Source organism: Diabrotica undecimpunctata, chromosome 1 (genome assembly GCF_040954645.1).
Source record: "Diabrotica undecimpunctata isolate CICGRU chromosome 1, icDiaUnde3, whole genome shotgun sequence".
Lineage (NCBI taxonomy): Eukaryota > Metazoa > Arthropoda > Insecta > Coleoptera > Chrysomelidae > Diabrotica > Diabrotica undecimpunctata.
In genome coordinates this window covers 86,954,113-86,978,691 of record NC_092803.1, presented here as the reverse complement: position 1 = coordinate 86,978,691, position 24,579 = coordinate 86,954,113, and the positions used below count along the sequence as shown (strand labels likewise).

The following is a 24,579-nucleotide window of genomic DNA, read 5'->3' as shown; positions in this document are numbered from 1 at the left end:
CACATTTTTTTAAATCGATGTTACATTAATTTTTTTTTTTACATTTTTTTTAATTTTAACAAAACTATTAAACAGTGTTGTAAACAAGGGCTGCTTTGCATTCCGACTAGAGTAAAAGGAGTAGGGGTAATCTAATGAAGGGCCAGCCCGGTTCTCCAAAAAATTCAACACGGTTTCAAAATAGTGCGCTCGGATTTTACTGAAGTAAATTTGCTCTTTCTTTTTATTTTAGCTGAGGCGCAACGTTAAAATAATATCATTTATTGTCTTTTAATTACAAAATTATCCAAAACAAAGTACACTCCATCTAATTTAAATACCGTTGCACGTCATTATCATTGACAGAGATCGAAGTTGACATAGTTGTCAAAGTATAAAAAAATCCTGAATCCATTTTAAATCAAATAGGTCAGAATTATTGCAAAAGTGGATTATACAACAAAACAAATTAATATTTAATGTAAATAAATAGAAACAAAACTAAAGTTAAAAAATAATCTTGTTAAAAACAATTTGAGCAGCTTGTATGCGTCGTATAAAGATGTAAAATGGAATACTTAAACAAAAACAACACTTTTTTCATTACTTATTAATTTCTAGTCAACACCGCAACTGTCAAATAAGTGTTACCAATTTATGCCAAAATATCACCTTTGTTCGATTACAGTTACAGTGTGTTCCGAACAAATGTTCTTCATAAAAACGCTTTATAATGCATTTATACAAATTAAATGAAACATTATTGTGTATTTCTTTAAGTTAACATTAATAGAAATCTTTAAATATTATTTCTACGCGTATATAATAAAATATGTATAGTGGCTGTAATGCCAGTGTACTCGGCAAAGTGATTCTAAAAAAGAACACACCTACCGCTTAAATATTTCGTGTTGGTATCATGTAACCTCATGGACTATGATGCCGATGACGTGCAACGGTTTGTAAATTAGATGAAGTATAGCTAATGACTACGAGATGTACAAATCTTTTCTTAAGTCACCTTTTTATCGTTTATTTTCTTATTTAAAATATAATTTTATTAAATAAGTATGTTATTTATAAAAAAAATTTCATATACTCTTATTAAATCTGAACAAATCAGTTTTTTTCTTTTTAATATTCTCTTTTGTGTTACTTCTCAATAGTTCATCCCTTTGCTTGTTCTTAGCATTTTATAAAACTGGTTTCGTGGTATTCAGGAAACCATAAGTATAACCCAAATATTATGTTGCTGTATAGTGTTAAAGAGATCTCAAAAGTATACATTTTTTTTATTAGAAAAACCGAATTATATAGGAAATTTGGAGTAAGTAGTTTTACACTGTATATCCTTGTCTGCCTGTTTTAGGTATTACAAAATTGCAAACTAAATAAACCACCGAACTCTTCAATGGTTATCTTTTAATAATCTCACTCTTCTTGTTTTTTGTGTCTATTCTAGTTTTCCCTTTACTTGTTGATTCATTTCATTAGATTTTTATTGAATACATAAAACTCAAAAAAAGAAATTACAATTTTCATTTTATTCATTCAATTATTATGGTATTAATTATAAAATTTAAGTTGAATCACTTGAAAACTTTTTCAATAATTCTTACAATAAAAGGTTATGCTTATTCATCACTTCCAATAATAAAAAAAATCTAGACCTTCCAGAACTTATTGTTGAATAACTAGGTGATGTTACTATGAAAAGTCGATTGGGAATTGCCAGTTTGTTCTAGTAATTGTAATTCAGCATTCGCAAACAATTTCGCCAGTTTTAGCTTTAAATGTATTTGTGGCCTCGGAGATAATTTCTTGAACGTATCCGCATAACTCAAAAACAAAAAATCAATTCCATCCTGCCGATTTTTCTGTTTATTATTAAGATATTCTATAACCTTGTCTACATCTCCTTGAATATGTCTTTTTGGAAGTCCTAACTGCGGTACTGATTTTACTGAAGGTTTTATTGTTTCCTTCACAAATTCATCTAAAATAAAATTTAATAATTAATAAAACATTCATCACAGTAGAAAGGTAATCGGCTATTTTTAATCAGGAGCTCCAAGAATTATTTTAATTCAAGCTTAATGTTATTGTTTGAATATTGTAGTATATATTATAAGAACATTTGCTCAATTAAAAAACAAGATAATTTATATAACTCCAATATACAATTTGCCGACATATATACATACATGAAAATTTATGTACATATACGGGGTGTTTACGACGAGAATACAGTATCTATATATCGGAAACTACTTACACGATATTTATGAAAATTGATTTATGGGAATTACAGGTTATGACGAACTTAAAGAAAATGTTTTTTAAGACTTCCGGTTATATTGGAAGTGAACAGATACTTTGTTATTTTAAAATTGAAGACTCTGTATATTATTGCATTTTTAGATACTTTGTAAGATTCTAGATAAAATTTTATAAGGTACCATAGGTCAAAACTTCATATGTTTTGAGTTATTTATATTTTTACAGACAAACTTTTCAGTTAATATCTCATCCATTTACAAGCATGTTTTGAAAGCCTTTGCAGACAAAGAGTAGGTTACGTTCTTTCGGGAATTTATATCGAAATCGAATTTCTAGCTACAGGGTGTTCACAAATGATGCGCCATTTCTTTAAACTTCAAAGCACAATAAGTCAATAATGTCTTTAAACTAGTATTGGGGTTCCATATACCTAAAGTTTTGGAGATAATTGTGGTTTAATGTTAAAGGTAAGATATTTATTGTTTTATTTTAGCAGGCTGTTTATGAAAATGTCATAATTGTCATTATTTGTGATTATTGGCACTTTTACAAAGTGAAAGGTGAAACCACGTACTCTTGTTAAATATTGAAAAACATTCCGTTTTTTGTAAATTTTTATTCGTCATATCACATAATATTCTTCAAAAATTAATATCTTCTTGACATTTTATTGTTACAAATTATACTCTTTTATAATAGTCTGTTAAACTTAAACTGTGGTGTAAGAATACGGATGAAATTTTTGACTTTTTTTAATTGGCTAAACAACGTAATGACGCTTCGAGATAAGCAGCATAGTAACCAAGAACATTAATTGTATCATCATTATTATCAACATTATGCTTCGCTTTGTTAAATTCTTGTTGAAAACAACCAAAATGGGTAAATTTTAAAGTAATCTCTTCACAGTGTTGCGAGTAGATCGTGGTCGATCTCACATATTTTACATAATTTAAAAGTAAATTTATCTTTAACATTAAACCACACTTATCTCCAAAAGTGTTAACTTTATGTATAGGGAACCCTAATACTATTTGAAAGATAATTGATTTCATTTTTCATTAAAATTATAAACTACAGGTTGATTTATTTAAAATTATTGACTTAATATGGTTTGAAGTTGAAAGAAATGGCGTATCAATAAATTTGTGAACACCCTGTATTTAGAAATTCTATTTCGATGTAAATTTCCGAAAGAACGTTACCTATTGGCATGTGTGGTGTGCAAAAGTTTTCTAGACATTATGGTTGTAAATGGATGAGCTATTAACTTTGTCTCTATCTGTAAATTTTTTTTTAAAAATGTGAATAACCCAAAAAATATGAAGTTTTGACCTATGGTACTTTATAGAAATTTTCTCTACAATTTTACACAGCATCTAAAAATGCAATAATATACAGGGTGTTCCATTTAAAACAAAATTGCTGTTCACTTCGGGTATAACCGGAAGTGACATGTCTGTCAAAATATTTTCTTTAAGTTCGTCATAACTTATAATCCCTATAAACTAGTTTTCATAAATATCATTTAAGTAATTTCCGATATATAGATAGTGTAAGCTCATCGTGAGCCCTGTATATTATTTAACACTTAGACTAGATAACAATTAAATAGCTAATTTTCTGGTTACAACTATAACATAAAAACAACCGAAATACATTATGACATACAGTAGTTCTTGTTTTTTTAGTATTACAGCCAAATGTCTTATTTCACATTACGTAAGTTGTGTTGTATGTTTAGTAATTCTCATCATTAGTAATCCTCGTTACTGAGTAACATCGGCTTCATTGTATTTACAATTCGATAGAACAACATACTATACCATAATATGTGGTGACTTCAACGCTAAAACACGGAGAAAGGCAGATGAGACAGAAACATCACTGGGAAAATTTGGATTGGGAAACAGAAACTATCGCGGTGCAACTTTACTTAGTTTCCTGATGGGAAAAATCTATTCCAAATTAACAGCTTACTCTACCAAAAAGAAAATCGGAGATGGACGTGACAGAGCCCGAATGAAGAAACTATTAAACAGATCGAGTTTATTATCACTGACAAGATGCAAATTTTTAGAGACGTTACACTCCTAAACCAGGTTTCAACAGATAGCGAGCACAGAATGGTAAAAGCCAGACCTTGGGAAAGAGAGATACCGCATGATTAAAAAGAAGTATACACTTACCTGCACAGAGCCTGATAATATACATGGATATTCTCAAGAATTTCTCTCCAGTCGTCCCTGTCTATCACCTTTCTCCGCAAAGCACGTATTCCCATATTTCTCATGTCTTCATCAATGTTATCAAGGAACCTTATTCTGGATCTTCTCTGACCAATGGGTCTATCAAGGAGCGTTTTTATAACTGGGTCATTTTGTTCCATTCGCATTACATGTCCTATCCACCTCAGACGTCCTATCTTAATATGCTTTATGATATCAGGTTTCTGGTATATTCTATAAAGTTCGAAGTTGTGTCGTCTTCTCCACAGTCCATTGTCATTCTCTGCTCCATAGATTCGAATTAGTACTTTTCTTTCGAAACATTCTGACATGTTTTCATTATTTTTTACGACTGGGAGTATTATTGTTTTGTAGAGTTTTATTTTTGTATTTCTCGATATAATTGTGGATTTAAGGAGGAGATTGAGCCCAAAATAGCATCTTTTGACCGTGCAAATTCTGCGGTAGTATAATTTTCAGTGTTCAGCGCTCCCAGGTATACAAATTCGTTCACTGCTTCGATGACGTCGTTTTGTATAATGAGTGGTCATAGGATTTGTTATATATTGAACCAGTGGTTGTGATTTGTGACATACGTATTGCTTTTTTCAGAGCCAGATTGATACAGGAGAGAGGGTCTCCCTGGCACAGCCCATTATTTGATTTTAAAGGTTCAGACAGTTCCACCTGAATTCGTACTCTACATTCAACTATTTCCAGAGCTAGTTTTTTTTTTAAATTTACCGACCGATTTGGTAGTCCTAGCTCTTTGCTTTGTTCAAAGCCATTGCTTTGAACATTTTTCTGCTATTCAGTGTCGTAGGCTGCTTTGTAGTCTATAAATATGTGATGAGTATCAATGTCATATTCCAGTGTTTTTTCCAAAATTTGTTTCAGGGTTGCAATCTGATGGATTGTAGATTTACCACCTCTGAAACCAGCCTGGTATTTTCCTACTATCTGTTCTGCATATGGTGCCATACGGTGACATAGTACCGGTGGAAAATATTTTATACGCTGCATTTAGAAACGTAATTCCTCTGTGGTTAGAGTATTCAAAGATATCTCCTTTTTTGTGTATTTTGCAAAGTATTCCAATATTCCAATCATTGGGGAGGGATTTCTGTGTCCATATTTTATAAGCTGCTGTAATGCCATAATGGTATCATGGCCACCTTTTTATATAGTTCAGCTGGGAGATTATCTATTCCAGGTGATTTGTTTCTGGCTAGTTTTTTAATTGCTTCTTTAACTTCAAGAATCGTTGGTGGTTCCTCTTCCCTCTCGTCTGCTCCCCTTACCTCATCTCTTTCGTCTTCCAGGTTATCTTTTTCTTCCTTCATATTAAGTGCCTGGTTAAAATATTCTACCCATCTACTCATTACATCTTTCCTTGTTGTTAAAAGGTCGCCATTCTGACTTCTGCATTGTCTTGTGGTTACCTTGAATTATTTTCAGTTGATGTTAACTTTCTTATAGAATGCTCTGAATTATTTCTCTCTTAAGGTTTTCTATATATTTAAGTTCCGTATTCAGATGGTTTCGTTTTTTTCTTTTGTGTATCCTCTTTTCTTCTCTTCTCTTTGTTTGGTAATTCTCTACAGTTGTTCTATTTCGTCGGGTAAGCATCTTTCTGTAGGCTTCTTTTTTTTTTTTGTTGCATTCTTGCATATCGTTACGGGCACAAATTTCTGTTCGTATTTCATCTTTCGCTGCTGCTTCAATGTCTTCCTTTATTCTGGTCCAGTAGAAGTCTTTTACATTTTGATTCCTTAGCCTGATGGTGATGTTTTCCGAGTACCGTTCTGCAATTGTCGCATCTCGCAGCTTTTGCACATTTCCATTTTATTTTATTTATTTTTTTTTTATTTATTTATTTTCTTTATTGGTGTTTGAAATTCTAGCCCTCAATGTTGAGATCACTAGGCAATGATCTGAGTCTATATATGCGCCTCTATAACTTCTGCAGTTTATTACGTCTGTTCCATGCCTTAAATCTATTAAGATGTGATCAATCTGACTCGTTGTTCTTCCATCAGGAGAGGTCCAGGTTACCTCGAGCATATTCTTGTGTTCAAAACATGTAACGATTTAATTTGCCTACCACATTGGGTATCACTTATAGGGAGTTGAAAGTGGTGACTGAGCAATTACTGGGCTGGTGATACGGTAAGCAAACAAACCGAAACGTTTGCGAACGGCCACTCTTGTTTTGGTTGGAGAGCTGCAGAGTAACTATAAAGAAAAAATCAAAAAAATGCATAGATTTCCTGGGCAACATACACACAAGAAGGTTCCTAAACTATTTGAAATGGACACCGTTTAAAAGAATCCTCTTTCTGGATAGAAAGAAAGGCTTTTCTTTCCTAAAAAATATTAAAGGGTGAAAATCTTTTTAAAGGAAATAATTATACAACTCCTGGTTTAGAGAGAAACATTACATATTTATTATAACTTCACATCAATAGTTATTACAAATAATATTAACAAAATTTATCAACAAACATTACAGATTGGGCTACACTTGTAATGATTTACAACAAGCTCCAGACTTTGGGCGATACTTGTAGGAATTTAAATTATTATTAAAAATGAAAATTATCTAGATTTTTCAACGGAGTTTACATAGGGTTTTACATTTGAACAAAACATATCAAATTTATGGTTATGTACCAAATGTCACAAAGACTGACTGTCATATGTTGAAATGAAATATTAAACTTTTGAAATATTAATTAAATTTTAAAATTAATTGTATTAAAAAGAAGACTAATATGACAATTAGCTAATCCATAAAATTTATAATTTTATTTATTTATAATTTTTTAGTTTGTCATGAAAGCAAATTTTTTATTAATGAAAAATTGTTTATTTTTACTTTGAATAATTTTAATAAAAAGTACCTGGTATCACTGGCTGATGTATTTCCTTTAATAAAGTTTTTGGGATTGGAATTGAATCAAAACACTGCAAATACACAACTGTGTCCCACACAAACTGGAATTGGTCTGGAGTGACCATGGAACACAAATGGACAGTTCTTGGGAAGTTGGACACTGATTCGGGCTTTGGATTATCCTGGATGACAGCAAATTGCAATCTTCAAAACTCGGCCAATCAATTTCTTTTTTAAACCATGTGGACCTCTCAAATGGTTGGAAACGCCGTTTTACAAATCTCCCACATAGGGCACAGCATAAACAATCGGTGATCAACTCAACAAAAAAGTGCCAAATTGCATCTTGAGCCAAAATTCACATCTCAACTTAAAAAAAAAAATTGTCGGCTTTTGAACACTACTCGCCGAAAGCTATCTCTTCCAAATCTCCATCTCCTCCTCAACTGCTTCTATACTTCATACTATATCTCCATGACAACACTACTATATCTTGGAGACTGGAATAAGTTTTAACATAACTAATTGCTTTATATCGAGGAAGAAGCTGTTTATATAATGTCGAGCATCTACATTATTATAAAAAAATCCTTTCAATCTATTTATTTTTATTGTGGATAAAAAAATTTGAATCGTAATTAAAGCACAAACAATTAATAAATATGCCAAAAAAGACGATTCATTCCATTAAAAAACGTCAATTTGATAAAATTTAAATTTGAATGATCGTGTGGCAGGTAGATTTTTTAAATTTGAACAAACTATAATTATGACGTCATTACGTCAGTTTGTTCAAACATTTGACCGTCTGACACGGACTTTAAAAGTAGATTATTATATAAAACCATCAAGTATTTACACATACATGCCTTTGTGTATATAAACACTAAGTCTGTATATATTAAAAGGAATATAAGTAGACAATAAGATTAAGTGAGTCAATTGCGCCGGGCGCACGACCTTGTGCACGCAAAAGCCTGCAACCTAGAAACAGACCTGCTCATCGTCCCAGAATCAAACAAGATTACTTCAGGCGGTGGTTGGATCCAGTATGACGGAAAAAACGTGGCGGTGCTCATTAGAAACAGGGATGTGTGAGTGCGGAGCATCGTCAGGGGGGAGGGGAACCATATCCTCATTAGGTTGATGGATTTCTGCCTCCTGGCATGTTACATATTCCCCAGCATCCCTATGCTGAGGTACAAAGTCATCGTAGACGAAATAATGAGCGCGCCACGAATGAAAATGAAATTCTGATCGCCGGGGACATAAACGCGAAATCCATGTTATGGGGTTCCCCTATAAACGACAAAACGGGGGAACTCTGGAATGAATGGATAGCCCAGGCTGGCCTCTAAGTATTAAACAACGATAAACCAACCTTCGTGAGGGTGGCCAGCCAAACACACATTCATGTCACGATTGCGAGTGAAGGGCTATCCAGAAGAGTACATAGGTTAGCTTTGTGCCCTCCACTTATAAAAACTGGCAGGACCCTGGTCTACCTGGCCTTTCGGCATACGACCGTTAGCGCCTCCACTGCCTCTACGAGTCTGACACCAAAATGGATGGCGCGTTGCATACGCATCGCGGGGCTCCACCTTCCCCGTAGTACCTGTGTTGCGATTACCTCACCCATCCGTTATCCCCTCCCACGGGCGGACAGGTGACGCTGGCAGAGGAATTTCCACCTCGCACGTAGACAGGTCGCCGCCGAGGATCTCTCCTCTACCACTCTTAAATCTCCAAGCGGGTACGTGCCGAGACACCGACGCCCCTTATGGTAGTGTAAGGCCAAAAGAGGTGTGTCCGGGACCAGCTCGTTCAACCTCGCCTGGTTCTCTTGGAATGAGAGTAGGGTCGTCCCACGAGAGTCTCGTCTCGGATACTAGGAGTGTAGACCGGTGACCGTGACGCCTAAGCGCCTCGAGTGCGTTTCAACAGACCCGACACCTCAAGCGACGGCTCTCCACCTCTCGATTCCTACCCATTAGTCGCCTCTTACGACAGGCAGGGCCTTCTGACCTCGGCCGTATTCTTATCTCCGCGAGTCGAACGGAGCCAGAAAAGTACACGGGTGGGATGTTCTCGACGATCAATTATTCACCTACCACCGTTACATAAAATACGACATAAAGGTAAAAGGGGGAGTAAGGCGGCCGATAGGTCACACGGAAATCTATTTCAATAAAACCACGGACCTATAGGAGGTCAGAAATATCAATAAGGAAGAGATTTCTGACCTTGGTCAACTGAAAAGAGCATTAGAAAACGCTGCAAATTTGGCCACCGTGAAGAGAAAGAAAAATAAAAAATCCCCCTACTGGTGGACGGATGTGATAGAAGGTTTACGGGAGAGATGCCTCAGAGCTCGAAGGAATTACACGAGAAGCCAGGGCAACCTCGAGCTTAACGAAATATACAAAGATCTAAAGAGAACCCTAAATAAAAAAATAAGAAAGGAAAAAAAAAAGAAAAGTGGCAGACCCTGATAAAAGCATTGAAAGAGGATATATGGGGCGACGCATATAAAACTACCATGAAGACGCTGAAGGTCATGGCCTCATATAAATTCGACCAGGACCAGCGGATGGAATCAGCTGAACTCCTCTTCCTTACCAAAGAAATCCAAAATTTTATAAAAAATCTTTCCAACAATGGTATAGGAGCTCACAGAAGAGGAAATACGAACCGCTGGTCAGGAAATGAAGACGGGGAAAGCTGCCGGCCCCGACGGGCTGCCACCAGAGACAATTAAAATTATAGCTACTGAGAAACCAGGTTTGATCAGAAGAATATGTAACGACCTACTGCAGAAACAAGAGTTTCCCAGGGACTTAAAGGAAGCGAACCTAGTTCTACTCCTAAAGCCTGGGAAACTCGCAGATTCAGCATCCTCTTATCGGCCAATATACCTCCTGAACTGCATTGGTAAGTTCTATTAAATACTTATCAATAATAGGCTGGAAGGCGTGTTGGAAGATATGAGAGTATTATCAAATCAACAGTATGGGTTTCGTAAAGGTAGATCGACAATCGATGCCGCGAACTGGATAAGGGACGCGGCAAAAACAAGCAAGAAAAGATGGGTGGTCCTTGTTCTGTTGGACATAAAAAATGCATTTAATTCAGCAAATTGGGGCCTTATAGTAGACAAAATCGTCGAATGGGCCCCAGAATATATGTCCAACATAATAAAGGACTACCTATCTGACAGAATCGTATGCATATAATAATAATAATAATAATAGCGTTTATTGTCCAACAGAATCCATTTATAGGACAAAATACAATACTAAAGTTAAATGATATATTAATAATTTATAAGTACTAACTAAATAACACATTTTTCGAGTATTTTACCTTAACATAAAAAAACTACTCAATCACCTAGGTAGATCTCAGCCATCCTAGTAAGCTGCTTTAAACTGCAGTGAAATATATCGCAGTAAGCACTTAAGGAATTATAATAGTTGCACATGAGAAATAGAGGAGAATTTAACATAAGATTAGTTCTAGCTTGTGTATTTCTGAACGTAATCGAATTTCTCACTGGATAAGATGGAACGTTAAAATTTATTTGTCGAAGAATATCAGGGCAGTCAATGAGATTATGTAGTAGCTTGTACAGGAATATTAGGAAGGCATTAATTCGTCTAGATTCTAATGATACTACGTCCAAACCGCTACATAACTCACTATTGCTGATTGCTCTTGGGATATATGCCGTTAATTTTGAAAGACAAAAATTTTAAAAATTTACGCTGCACCTGCTCTATAAGTTGGATATGTACATCATAAAAAGGTGACCAAATGACAGAGGCATATTCCAGTTTACAGCGTACAAAAGTGTAATAAAGTAATTTAATTGCCTTAGTATTAGTGAGATTTCGACCATTTCTAACTATGAAGTGCTTCTTTAACCTTTAAATTTACATGTTCAACAAAGGTGAGTTTATAATCAAATGTAACTCCAAGGTCTTTAATTTTATTTAAACGTTCAAGTTCTTTGCCGTTGATAATATATATATATATATATATATATATATATATATATATATATATATATATATATATATATATATATATATATATATATATATATATATATATATATATATATATATATATATATATATATATATATATATATATATATATATATATATATATATATATAATAACGGATTTATTACGGCTGTCGCCGCTTCTCCGCCCCCAATTTCCATCTTTTTCTGTCATATGCAGTTGCCTCTTCTAAGTCTCTTGCCGCCATTGCTTCATCAATATCGTTGCGCCAACTTCTCCCTGGTCGTCCTCTCTTTCTTCTTTCAGGAGGGATCCATTCCAGTACTCTCCTAGGCCATCTGTACTCTGGCATTCTTTTTACATGTCCGAACCAGATTAATTGTTTTCTTTCTATGTCATCATTGATATTTCTCTCCATTTTCATTTCGTTTCTTATTTGTTCGTTTCTAACTCTCTCCAGTTTCGATCTACCGCAGCTTCGTCTCAGATAATCCATTTCTGTCGTCATAAGTTTGTTTTTATTAGCTTTGGTGACGTCCCATACTTCCGAACCGTAAAGTGTAATACTTTGAACTATACTACCGTAAATGTGTTTTTTGGTTTCTCGTCGAATTGTTTTTTGCCAGAGAAGAGAGTTTAAGGCACGGGTCGCTGCTCTGCCCTTGTTTATTCTTTCCCTGATTTCATCTGCGCTATTTCCCTTCTTGTTGAAAATGACCCCCAAATATTTGCAGGATTGCACGCCTTTGATTTTGTCGTCTTCCAAGACTAGGTCACATATTTCATCTGTTCCCACTGAGAGATATTCACATTTTGTCATATTCATGTTTAGACCTGCCACCTCATATTCTTCTTGCAGTTTTCTTACCATATAGCAGTTGATAATATAACAATGGTATAAATTAGACTGTTTCCTAGAATAACTAACTCGACTAACTAATATCGAAAAAAAAAGAAGAAAGAGATGACCGCGGGAGTACCCCAGGGGTCAGTCCTGGGACCCTTACTATGGAATATATTATATAACGGGTTACTAGAGGTAAATAAGGAGAGTGGAGTGAGAGCGATTGCTTACGCGGACTATGTAGCTTTACTAGTCGAAGACGATACGAATTGGGGAATAATAGGAGAAGTAAATAGAGCAATAGAAAAGACCGCGGCCTGGATAGAAAGAAATGACTCAAAGTTAGCAGTAGAGAAGACGGAAGCCATAATCTTGAGGGGACCGAGAAAAAGAAATGATATTTTATTTGAATACAAAGGCTCCGCAATAAGACCCCAGAAGACAGTGAAATATTTAGGTATAATACTTGACGACAGGATTACATTCGGACAACACGTACAAGAAGCATGTCGGAAGGCAGAAAAAAGGACCTCCACGCTAAATAAACTGATGCCAAATATAGGGGATCCGGGATCTCAGAAAAGGACGGTGATGATGAAATCAATCCTGTCCATAGTGTTGTACGGGGCCCCAGTGTGGCACGAGGTCCTTTGAATGACAAAGTACAAAGACATGCTTCTTAGGGCTCAGAGAAAACCTCTGATCAGGGTGTGCAGCGCGTACAGAACCGTATCAACCATAACCTTACAGGTGGTGGCTGGTTCTGTACCGGTGCATATTCTGGCCGGAGAAAGAGTCCGAATGTACTGAAGGGGCAACAGGTTCAGGGCCACAGGAAAGGACGAGAAGTCTACACACGTGGCAGAGGGAATGGACAGCCGAAGTCGGGAAGGCGGCCTGACGAGATCCCTGATTCCGGATGTGGTACAAATGCCGGCATCGACGCATCAACTACTACTTCACACAGTTCTTGACGGCACATGGATCGTTTAGGAAATTTACCCACCGTATAGGGAAGACCGCGGACGATCTATGTCCCCAGTGTGGAGTGGTGGATGACGCGCAGCATATTGTGTTCGCAGATACAGCTGGGTCTTGGATCCCCTCTAGGCGAGCCTCACGAGTTAATCGATAAAGCTGTCGATAGCAAGAGAGACTTCGACCTGGTCATTGCTTTTGTTACCAAGACAATCAAACACAAAGAGGAAAAAGAGAGGCGTCCCCAAACGGGATGACCGATCGTCACTATTTATTTTTTAACGTGTTTGTGTCATAAGGCAATCAGCGGGGGAGGACCCTTTACATCCAAACTACGTTGACTGCTCTTATTTTACTTTATTTTTTATTTATTCTGTTTTATCTATTTATTTATCAATTTTATTTATACAACATTTTACCGTTTTTACTCTAATTTTATTTAACTGTGGTGCATGTCTTAAGAGACATTTAGTAAGGGAAGGACTTTTACATCCGACTCAGACTGAGTGCCTCTTGTGTTTCTTGTTTTGTTTCTGTTTTGATTTATGTTTTCCTTGTTCTACCCGTGTCTATTTTTTATTTGTTGTGAAATTGGTCTCTCGTAAGCAGATAACTTGTGGATGTGTTTCTTTAATTAAAAGCTGTAGCATTTCTATATGTGTAGATACGGATTGAATGTTCCACTGAATAATAGCCATTTTGTTAACTTTTTGTTTTTTTTTTTTTTATTTATCGTTGAAAGGAGTATTTTCCTGTGATGCGTCAGTATCTTCACAGATGTCATCATGAATACTAAAATCTTGGTTTATTTTACTACGTAGTTTTTTCTTGATTCTTGTTATTCTAGATTTAATTGCTCTTTGGTTTAACATGGGATATATTTCAGTTAGCATATGTCCCAGCCCGTGTATATCCTCTGTGTATTCTAGGGCCAGTTCTACTGGGGTGGAAGAACCGTGAACGTCTTCTAAGAATGTTAGTAATTGGGTGTAATTTAGTACATATGGTGTTGATGCATCCTGGATAAATTGTTTGACTGGTTGTAATAACGACTCAATATTAGTAGTTTCTTAAGTGGATTTGTCTAATTTGATAATTTTTTTTATTTTGTACTGATTTTGGTTTCATGAATTCTGTTGGTATAGTTTCTGTAGAAGTAGAGCAAATTGGGGATGACACTTCCGAGTAAGATCGTTTATTTTTACTATCGGTATCAGTGCTGACTTGAGCATCCATTTTTTCTCGAGATTCGTCATTTATAATTAGATTTTGTTCGGAGCTAGTGGATGGTATTTGTGGAAGAAAATTTTCCTCTGTTTGGGGCTTTTGAGTATTTTGTGGATAAGAGGGATTTGAGGTACAGTCCGAGGAAACGTGACCAGCTTGGTGGCATTAGTAACAAGTTAGTTTATCGGAAAGAAAAATTCGGTACGAAATATTTTCGAAATCAATTAGGACGGAGTCGGGTACAGTAAAATTGTCTATAGGTGCAAAGTAAACTTGTCTTCGAAAACTAAGTACATGGCTGTATTGCGGGTCTTGTATTCCAGCTCTAAGGAACGAAATCGGAGACATTAATTTAAAACCAATATTAATTACAGACTTCGATTATGTCACGGGGTATAGGTGGACATACGTTAGATAAAAGTAATCTATTAGCGGGTGTAATTAGTTTACGTGCTTTGATTGTATGTTCTCCAATTTTAATTTCGCCATGTTGACTTAAATCATTTACGACTTGTACGTTTGAAAGGTAGATGCATATTCTTCCGTTTGACATTTTGGGTGAGAACAATACATTTTTTTGGATGGACTATAGTTCCTACTGCAATGGTGTACTCTTCTGTTCTTATTTCATCTACTGCCGGTAAAATTATGGGCTGGTTTTTTGTTGGGAATTTTGTTAATGGTTGTTGCTTAGTGATGGTAGAATAAGTAATGTTTTGCTGATCGGGATTAATTGATGGACCCCTGTAGTCAGAAGTACCACCTGTCATTTTGTCAAATTTAATTTTCTATCTTTTTTTTAATTTAAATTGAACTTTCATTTCAATAATTTTAATTTGGGTAGGTCCGACTTTGTTTATTTAAAAGTAAATAGTCGATCTAGCAATTAGCAAGATAATGCCAAGAATTGAAACTAGTTTTTTTAAATAATTAATAAATACGAAATATAAATAATGTTCTTCGTATGTAGGTATATAAAAACAATGTTTGTAATCAAACTACTGCCAATTGGGAAACTGTACTTACAGCTATTAACAGACCATTGTACACTGCTTCTATATATTTCGGTTTATTATTTAAATTTACACTGTTTCTTCTCAAAAACTGTAAAAGTTGTGGAGCTCAAAATATTTCGACTTGTCTACCAATAATTCAGGCCAATCTCTTCTTTACAATTTGAAGCAATTAATCGTAAGAATTTGGGCGCTGGTTTTAAAATCGAATGGTATGTATTAACAAATAAGTAAAGTTTTTATTGAAAAAAAGTGGACTAATTAGTGTTGACTTTATGATGTATGTTTAACTTATTTAAGAGAAAAAAAAATAACTTAATATATGCAAAGAGAAAAAAAATAATCAATATTATTAAAGGTAAAGGTTATTATCAGAACTTCTGAACTGACAATGAACTGAATGAACTAAAGAAACTGTCTTAGACTGAAAATGTAACAAGAAATGTGGTACACTAACGGCTCATTCCCATTCAATATCACATTTCTTATGACAACTCCTTTCGTTTTGTTGTCTTCATATTCATCCGCAAATTTTTTATCCCTGTCAATTTGCGTATATTTTTCCGCAAAATTTATGTTAGCCTTTTTATCCTCCAATTTGTCTGCTCCCACAACCAAGAAAATTACAGATTACAATGTTTATGACTTGGAAATTCTGAAATTCCAGAGAATAGAAGTGTATTACTATTGATGTACCTACCTATGATAAAAATTAAACAATAAATGTTTTATCAGGCTGCCAAGGTATATTCAAAAATTAACTGTAACTTAAAGATTTAAGCTATGTTCTTTTACTTTTATACCACACTGTTAATTGATTTAACATAAATACATATATTCATGCTTTTAGTGACGTCTTGGATTAAAATATTTTCAGGACTTACTTTGCAAAATTAAAAAGTTTTTTGCAAAGCTTGCAGTAAAATTTTATTAATAATCATTTAATAGGTAGGTATATTAAATAATAACTGCTAATCTAAAAACTAAGTTGTTTAGACTGATCTTCTAAATATTGAAAGATGGTAATTGCGACCTATAAATAATAATTGATTACTACCTAATTAAATCAGGATTATATTAACAAAAAATATTAAGAGGCATTGCAATATTAAAAAAAAAATTTTTCATAAAATCAATATGTTGCTACATTTCAGATCACCTGCGATTGTAAGTTTCAAGTCACACAACATATTTCTCTGCAAGAGAAAAGTCCATCAATAAATATAATAATATAAAGTGACATCCTTAAATTATTTAACTTATGTAGCATCACATAAAATAAAATCTAATTTAGAACATAATGCTTCATAATGTTTTGGAAGTATATACCAATTACTTAATTATTTTCATTTGTCACAATTTTGACCACACTACCCATTTCTATTTTTATGATAGCTTCTGATAAATAATTTTTTGAACATCTTTCAATAAAAAATATTTTATATTACCCAAATCTTTAAGGGTAATGATCTTTGCAATTTTATTACTAATATACTGTTGCACCAGCTTTTTATTACATTTCATATTGAGGAAGTTTTTCAATTTATTTCTTGTCTTCTGCTAGCATCTGTCTGTGCCTAGGTAAATGTCCCATCAATCAATGTGATTGTGCACTTTATCAAATTCAGTTAAAATCAAATATGGACCATCAGCAGACAAGCGCATAATTTTAAAGTTACAAACATCCTTAAGAGTGTTTATTAGCGTTTTCTCCCAAAGGCTTACCTCCCTTTCATATAGCAATAAACAACTGAATATTTTAAATTTGGTTTTGCAATCTCTCCCTATTAGGCATATATTTTCTATTGATTTAAATAGTGGCACAAGGGTCATCAACTGGCGGACCGTGAAGGTCAAAAACTGGACTGCAAAAAATGTTTTAATAGTTTAATCACATAAATTTTAAATATGATGTTTTAAAGCCTTTTCCTACGTTTGATTGCCATCTTACAGTTGGCAACACCCTCGCCACTAGCTTGGGCATCCACGCATAGAGTTAGATTAGTCACACACGCCGACATTAGCCAGCCAGTCATAGTGATGTAGTAGAGCTGAGAGCAAGTGAGTGTTGTTGTGACTGTCGCTGTTTGTTTTTTGTGTTGTTCGCTTAGTTAACTTGTAATTGTCGATCCTTGTGATTTTTATTTTTTATCGATATTGATCGTAAAAAGAGTAAAAAGTTGATAGTGAAAAAGGAAGTGTTTGACTGAATGGACTGAACAGTATTGTATTACGCTTTCTGATAGATCTGGCGCTGTTCCAGTTTGCCAAATTTGCAATAAAACTGTCGCTCCTATTAAAAGTACTAATTTAAAGACACATTATGAAACGACCCATCTACAGTTTAATCAAAAGTTTCCTCTGGAAAGTGAAGCCCGCTAAGGAAAGCTCAAGTCATATCTAGTTTTTTACAAAAAAAAGCACATCCATATTACTTACTTCGAGATAGTTAAAGAATGTATGCTAGGAGTAGCCGCAGCACTTTTTGAAGATAAAAAGGGCATTGTTGCCGCAGCACTTTATGAAGATACAAAGGACATTGTTGCCGCAATTCAAGGTATTCGATTGTTGGCAAAAAGCAATACAAGAACCAAAATATTGGCAGACAATAAAAGAGGTTTGCTCGAACTTCTGCAAAACGTGACTTGCTATGCCCTAGCACTTGATGAATCATGTGATATTGTTGAAGACGAACGATTGTCTATTTTTGTGAGATTTTGCCTGCAGTCTTGCGACTTTTGACGAGGTAATGACAAAATTAAACATTAGTTACGATACAATGGTGTCTCTGTCAACTGATGGGGCCTCAGCTATGGTCGGCAAAGAAAGAGGGCTTGTAAAGCGAATCAAAGAAAATAATGCTGGCTACTATCTTATCAATGCATAATTAACCAGGCAGCCCTATGTGGGAAACTTAGTGACACTGAAAGAGGTAATAAAAAACTTAATCAAATTGATCAATTTTATGAGTTGTCTTATGCTGTTCTGCTTTTCAGCACAGGCAGTTTTAAAGTTTTTCTATCTGAGTGTAGTCTACTAGCTTCTACACTTAGAAAATTAAAGCAATGTTTTTTCAATGTGGCATTAAGCAGTTAGTAACGGAACCTACTAGAATTACGAATTTTAGTGAAACCTTAATTGATTATGTTCTTGTTAATAATAATCTGATGTCGATCGGATAGCCAAGCGGGCTGGGCGGCTGGCTTCTCCTTCGCTTCAATGCGAGAGATGTCAGTTCAATCCCCAGCTCGGTGAACAGAAAACAAAAAGGCTAACGCAGCAGTTTAAAATTCTAAATGAATCTGCGGCTTAGTCTGGAATATGCTGGTATCTGATCGGCCTATGGTGGAGCAGTACGGCAAGAGATAAGGGCTTGCGGCTCGGTGATACTCCTCCATAGATCCCTACCGGAAGGGCGTGTGCCGCCTAAATACCGGGTATATTATATATAATAATAATCTGATTAGTTGTTTTGTTCATTCAACTCCCAAGTTGAGTGATCATTCAATAATATCGGTCAGTTTTAGTAGTAGCTTCCAAAATTTTAATGTCTGTAGTAAACGTTACAGATGTCTTGACAAGGAAAAAATATATCAAATCCAAATGAATTTACTTTCTTGTGATTGGGATTTAGATTGTACTGATGTGAATACTATTTACAATGAAATTTTATCAAACAGTCAGTCTGTCAAAAATAAAATAGCACCTATTCAAACATATCAGATCAAAAATACCATGGTTTGATAATAAAATTAATAGTACAATTAAAATTAGGGACAAATTATATAAAGATTTTAAAACTGCTAACATAAGTGATAGAAATGCCAAATGGGAGGATTTTAAAAGAGCAAGAAATGTGGTAGTTAATATGTTAAAAGCAAAAAAAGAACAATATTATTTTGATAAAATCGATAGGTATAGAAATATCTCTAGACTTATGTGGAAAACGCTAAACACTCTAATTAACAATAATTGTCAAAAAATCCCTTATCGCATTTAATTTAAGGTTCAGAATCAGTTATAGTATTTCGTCTCTAGTATTCAGCAAATTGTTGAAACTATCGACTCTGAAGAATTATATGGAGTTATGATAATCAGAATTTGTATCTTAGTATACATGAATTTCGGTTACTGTCACTGAGTGACTTGGCAGTCATGGTCAAGTTGTTAAATAATAGTAGTAAAATTAATGAAATACTAAACTCCAAAATATTAAAAGAGTTCTTTGTAACTTGTAGTCACATTATCTTAAATTTTATAAATACTTCTCTTAGATCATCAAAAATTCCAGATTTATTAAAAATCAGTACAGTTTTTTCCAATACCAAAAGTTAATAATACTATTAGCGAATTAATTTAGACCTATAAATATACTTCCGCCCATTGAGAAATTATTAGAATTGGTAGTATATGATCAAGTCATGGATCACATTGATAAAAATGAAATCTTAAAGAATACTCAGTCAGGTTTTCATAAAAAGTATTCATGCGAAACTGCACTGCAACTTTCACTTTGTAAATTCAGGTCTGAATTGAACAATGATAATTATTTAGTAGTTGTATTCCTTGATTTAAAAAGAGTGTTTGAAACTATTGATCGCAATATACTTCTCACTAAATTAGAAGGCTATGGTATTGGAGGAAATGTTCTTGAATGGTTTAAAGATTACTTATTGGATAGAAAGCAACAAGTGAGGATTGATGATATTACTTCTTCTGCAATTAGTGTTAATATTGGGGTACCTCAAGGTAGTGTCTTAGGACCCATTTTGTTTATATTGTATTTAAATGACATAAACTTGTTTGTTAAATGTGATTTCGTTAATGTGTATGCAGATGACACCCTACTTGCATGTTTTGATTCAAACTTAGAAAATGCTGTATCTAAAATAAATTCAGCATTGCAGTCTGTTAATAAATATTTAAAGATCAACAAACTAAAGTTAAATCTGTTAAAAACAAAGGCTATGATAATGACAACTAAATACAAATACTCAAGTACCTTGGTTCTCAATTGGATAATTTATTGTCTTTTAATGACCATTTTAACTACATAATAAAAAAGATTTCTAAAAGATTATACTTTTTTTCAAGAATATCTAAAAATTTGTCAACTTCAACTAAAATTACAGTTTTTAATGCAATTATTCAACCTCACTTCGATTTTTGCTAGTCAGTTATTTTTCTCTTCAATTTAAATCAATCAGCCCAGTTGCAAAAATTACAAAATCGTGGAATGAGAATCATTCTTGGTGGAAGCAGATATACACCTATAGCAACAATGCTTAGCATGCTGCAGTGGGTTTTAGTTCAATAAAAGGTCTTTTACCTTACAGTGGTGTTCATTTATAAAATTCTAAATAATTTGGCCCCTGCTTACTTTTGTGAGTTTATTACACGAAATTGTGACATCACAATTACCCTACTCGAGGTAAATGCAATTTACACATTCTGAAAATAAAAAGGATGGCTACAAGAAACTCTTCGTTGTTTAAGGGTTTTGATCTTTTTAATAAGCTTCCTCAAACAGTTGTTCATCTGTACAAATGGTTAAAAGCAAATTAATGGACCATATTAAAAGCACCAATAGTTAGGTAGTTGTTTTGTAGTCTTTATATTTTTTAATAAGTGTAGGTACTATATTTTAAGTGTTATTGTTATTTTTATCTTATATATTAATGTTATACATTAATTAATTTTGCATGTATTAGGACTTTCCCTATTTTTGAATAAATAAACTTCTTTTTCTTCAAGTGTAATTCAATGCATTCTGACTTACTTCAATGCAACAAAAGGTCAAGTAATTGAATGTTTTTGGCAAATAAAACATGAAATAACTACCTTCTTAGAAGACTTGAATACCCAAGAAGCAATAAAGCATTTGGAGTTTCTAGCAAACGAAAGAAGTATGTTGGCTGTGGCTTTCCTGAAAGACATTTTACAACACTTAAATGTGAACACAAAAATAATTCTAACTCAGAATTAGACATTTCAATATTTTCATTTTCATTTAAGGTCGTAAAAAGGACTTAATAGGAATATTTGAAGACTTTTCTGAGGTAGAAAAGTTGTCATCATTCTTAAAAGCATGTTTTGCAGATCCTCTAGAAGGAGAATGGGGTGATATTGATGCGAATTTGTTTCCCAGTTCAAAGCGCTTGATCCAAATAGAGATTATAGACTTGCAGGAAGACATTTTGTTACAAATCCATAAAACTGCATCCACCCAAGAATTTTGGAGTAAACAAGTTCTACAATAAATATGAAAACTGCATGAAATTGTCCATTTACCTTGCTAGTATGTTTGACTCCATATATATTTGTGAAACTTGGTTTGCAAAAATGAATTTTTGAAGGACAAATATTGATCAATAGTGACAGATGTTCATCTTGAGGACACTATTCACATTAGCTGCACCCTGTGTGAACGAACCTAACTTTAAAAAACTGGCTCAAGAACATAAGTGTAATTTTTCACATTGATTTTAAAAATGTACACCTGTTGTTTGTATTTCATAATGTGTTGTGAGTGAAAATTAAAATAAGCTAGCAAACCATATGAGTGCTTTTGGAGGCATTTTGATTGATTCACCCAATGGAGGCATATAACAAAGTTTCGCCAATTTTTTTTTCGTGGACCTCCCCAAACCTATTTTAAAATAGGTCTGGACCCCGCCCAAAGTTAGTTGCCCACCCCTGGTATAGCATTTCTTAACAATAGCTGACAATAGTTAGTTTTTTCATATTAATAACAATAATTCATATAATTCTAATATCACTACACAACTCTTCATTAAATCCTTTTTCCAGCATTATTATTTAAATATTTAGAGTAAGAATATAAAAAATGGTGTTTACCTAACCTATTTAGACACCTTTTGAAATTTAGAAAATGGCAGTTGGCTAGATAGAACAAAAAAATGTTATTCTACCACATATTAGCAACATTTTTTATTATAGGATATAATACAGGTATAATAACATGTTATTCTCTTTAGGGCATTCCTAGAAAAGTAATACAAATAAAAAAAAACAACTGTATCGGAAGCAGAAGTAGAAACAAAGTAGAAGTATACCATATACCTACCAGGACCAGGATTGTTTTTATGCTGACCTTCAAATTTGGGTAAATCATCAAGTTCACATTTTTCATACTTTATGTCGTCAATATCTACTTTTGTGTTTAATCCTTTTAAATAGTTATTAGTATCAACACAATGGTCTACATCACTACAATGACTTTCTTCATATGTCAATTCTTCCTTGACCTGAATTTTAAAATAACTGGGGTGGATTATATATTCTCCTTTATCTTTTTCTTGTTTGATATTCGACCGTTTCACAATTATTTCATCTTTAAGGTCTTCCATCTTAATGGGAAGACCATTACTGAAATTTGAAGCCATACTAACATTACAACAGGTTATATAATAAAATTAATGCCTATTATAATTAACAAGTCAAACATTTACATATTCTATATTTTTAAAAACTAATAAACAAATATAAGGGGCAATACGCATTTTAGTGCACTCTAGCACCGAACAACCCCAACCAAGGTGCACGGTGCACTCGACACTCGACTCGGCGGGAATTGTTCATTGTTCGCGCATCTGGTTTGCGCATTGTCAGCTGCCATGTTTTAGTTTTCAGTCACGTCGTTGGCACGATTATTTTGTGTTTGTTGTTGTCAGATCTAGAGGTGGTTGATCCAAGTATTTTTGTGGATCAGGGCCCTGATTCTAATTGAGATTTCGACTCAAAACATGTCGAAATCATCGAGCAAAAAGACAAAAGAGGGAATGTAAAGGTAGTGGGGGCAAAAATATTGTTAGACAGGAAGTGCCATCTTGAGAGGCCAAATTAAACAAGGAAAGAGAGTCTTTCCTTGTTTAAGAAATCAAATTTAGTTGGGTTATGTTATTATTTGTCCTAACTGTCACATGAAATCTTATTTATATTGAAGTTTTTTAACAATTGTTTCACATTTTAGACTGTTATCGTTAATATTTAATTAAAATTTTCTCGTCTAAGACACATTCTGAAAACTATTTTATAGCTACTGTTAATAAGTGTCGGAAAATTTAAATTTGGCGCATTCGCATTTCCGGATATGTCCGCCATCAGAGGCCACTTTTTTGGTCGCCTTTTCATAACGATTAGATTCCCTATTTTGTCTTTTTGCTCGATGGTCGAAATGCGACTTTGCGAACCTTGTGGATTTCAGCTGAACTAACCAAACGACGTCACTAATTTTCGATTTATCGAAATTAATTTCAACTTCAAGAAAGTGGTTGAAATTTAATTTCGAGTCGAAATTAATCTGACATCTGACATGACATGGCTGCTGGGCTGGACCACAGACCATACATACATACAGAGTAGTATGGTTTGTGGGCTGGACTGGGAGAAGTGAACTTAGGTTCAGTTTAGGTAGGCGGTGTTGTGTTTTGATCCTTGCAAGGAAAACTGAGGCAAAAAGTATTAATATGGCTGTGTTTTACGGACATTTGCTAGTTTTGGAGGAATTAGAGAGGATAGATATCCGACGCTCACAACGGAGGATAAGAAGAATGTTACGGGATACTCAAAATTCTTTTTCACTAAGTGATGCTCAATTTAGGCAGCAATTCCGGCATAATAAACAAGCTGCAAATTATTTAATAAGGGTATTAGAACCATATTTGGAAGAAGGTGTTTATGCCTCTAGAATACCCAAAATGTTTAGGGTTGGTGTTACTAAGCTGCAGTAAATTTAAAAATATATTAGAACATAACCACTAAGTCAAATCTTAGTGGTTATAACTTAAGGATCTCCCACATCGCCTTTTTTTTCTTGCCATCTTTTCTTTCAATTCAAAATATAATTGAGAATAGCCACTATTTATGATTTAACAACTCAAACAAGAAAAAACAGACGTTCACGTAACGTATAAACGTAAACAAATCAAACATTCAACTAGCGTATGCAGCATAGATAAAATTACACCTGGTGGTAGTGTGCTATGCGTATGCAGCGTGCAGCTAATAAACAATAGGGCCAAATCAAATGTTCAGCAGTGTCAAAATGATAAAGTAAATATCCCCAGTTTTAACTACAATCGA

General features: G+C 34.0%; 1 protein-coding gene across 3 annotated transcripts; it reads right to left on the bottom strand.

Annotated features, from left to right (window-relative positions):
* Positions 1-1,504: 1,504 nt before the first annotated feature.
* Positions 1,505-23,087, bottom strand: LOC140451148 (uncharacterized). Of its 3 annotated transcripts, none has more exons than XM_072544885.1 (2): positions 22,589-23,087; positions 1,505-1,975 (listed from the first exon to the last, which is right to left on the bottom strand). In XM_072544885.1, exons 1-2 carry the CDS (start codon positions 22,878-22,880, stop codon positions 1,674-1,676), a joined length of 594 nt encoding a protein of 197 aa, XP_072400986.1. In that variant the 5' UTR covers positions 22,881-23,087; the 3' UTR covers positions 1,505-1,673. The 3 variants fall into 3 exon arrangements, with proteins under 3 accessions (XP_072400986.1, XP_072400982.1, XP_072400988.1); XM_072544881.1 differs by having other exon boundaries at positions 22,562-23,085; XM_072544887.1 differs by lacking the exon at positions 22,589-23,087 and adding an exon at positions 4,449-7,380.
* Between the last annotated feature and the right edge of the window lie 1,492 nt (positions 23,088-24,579).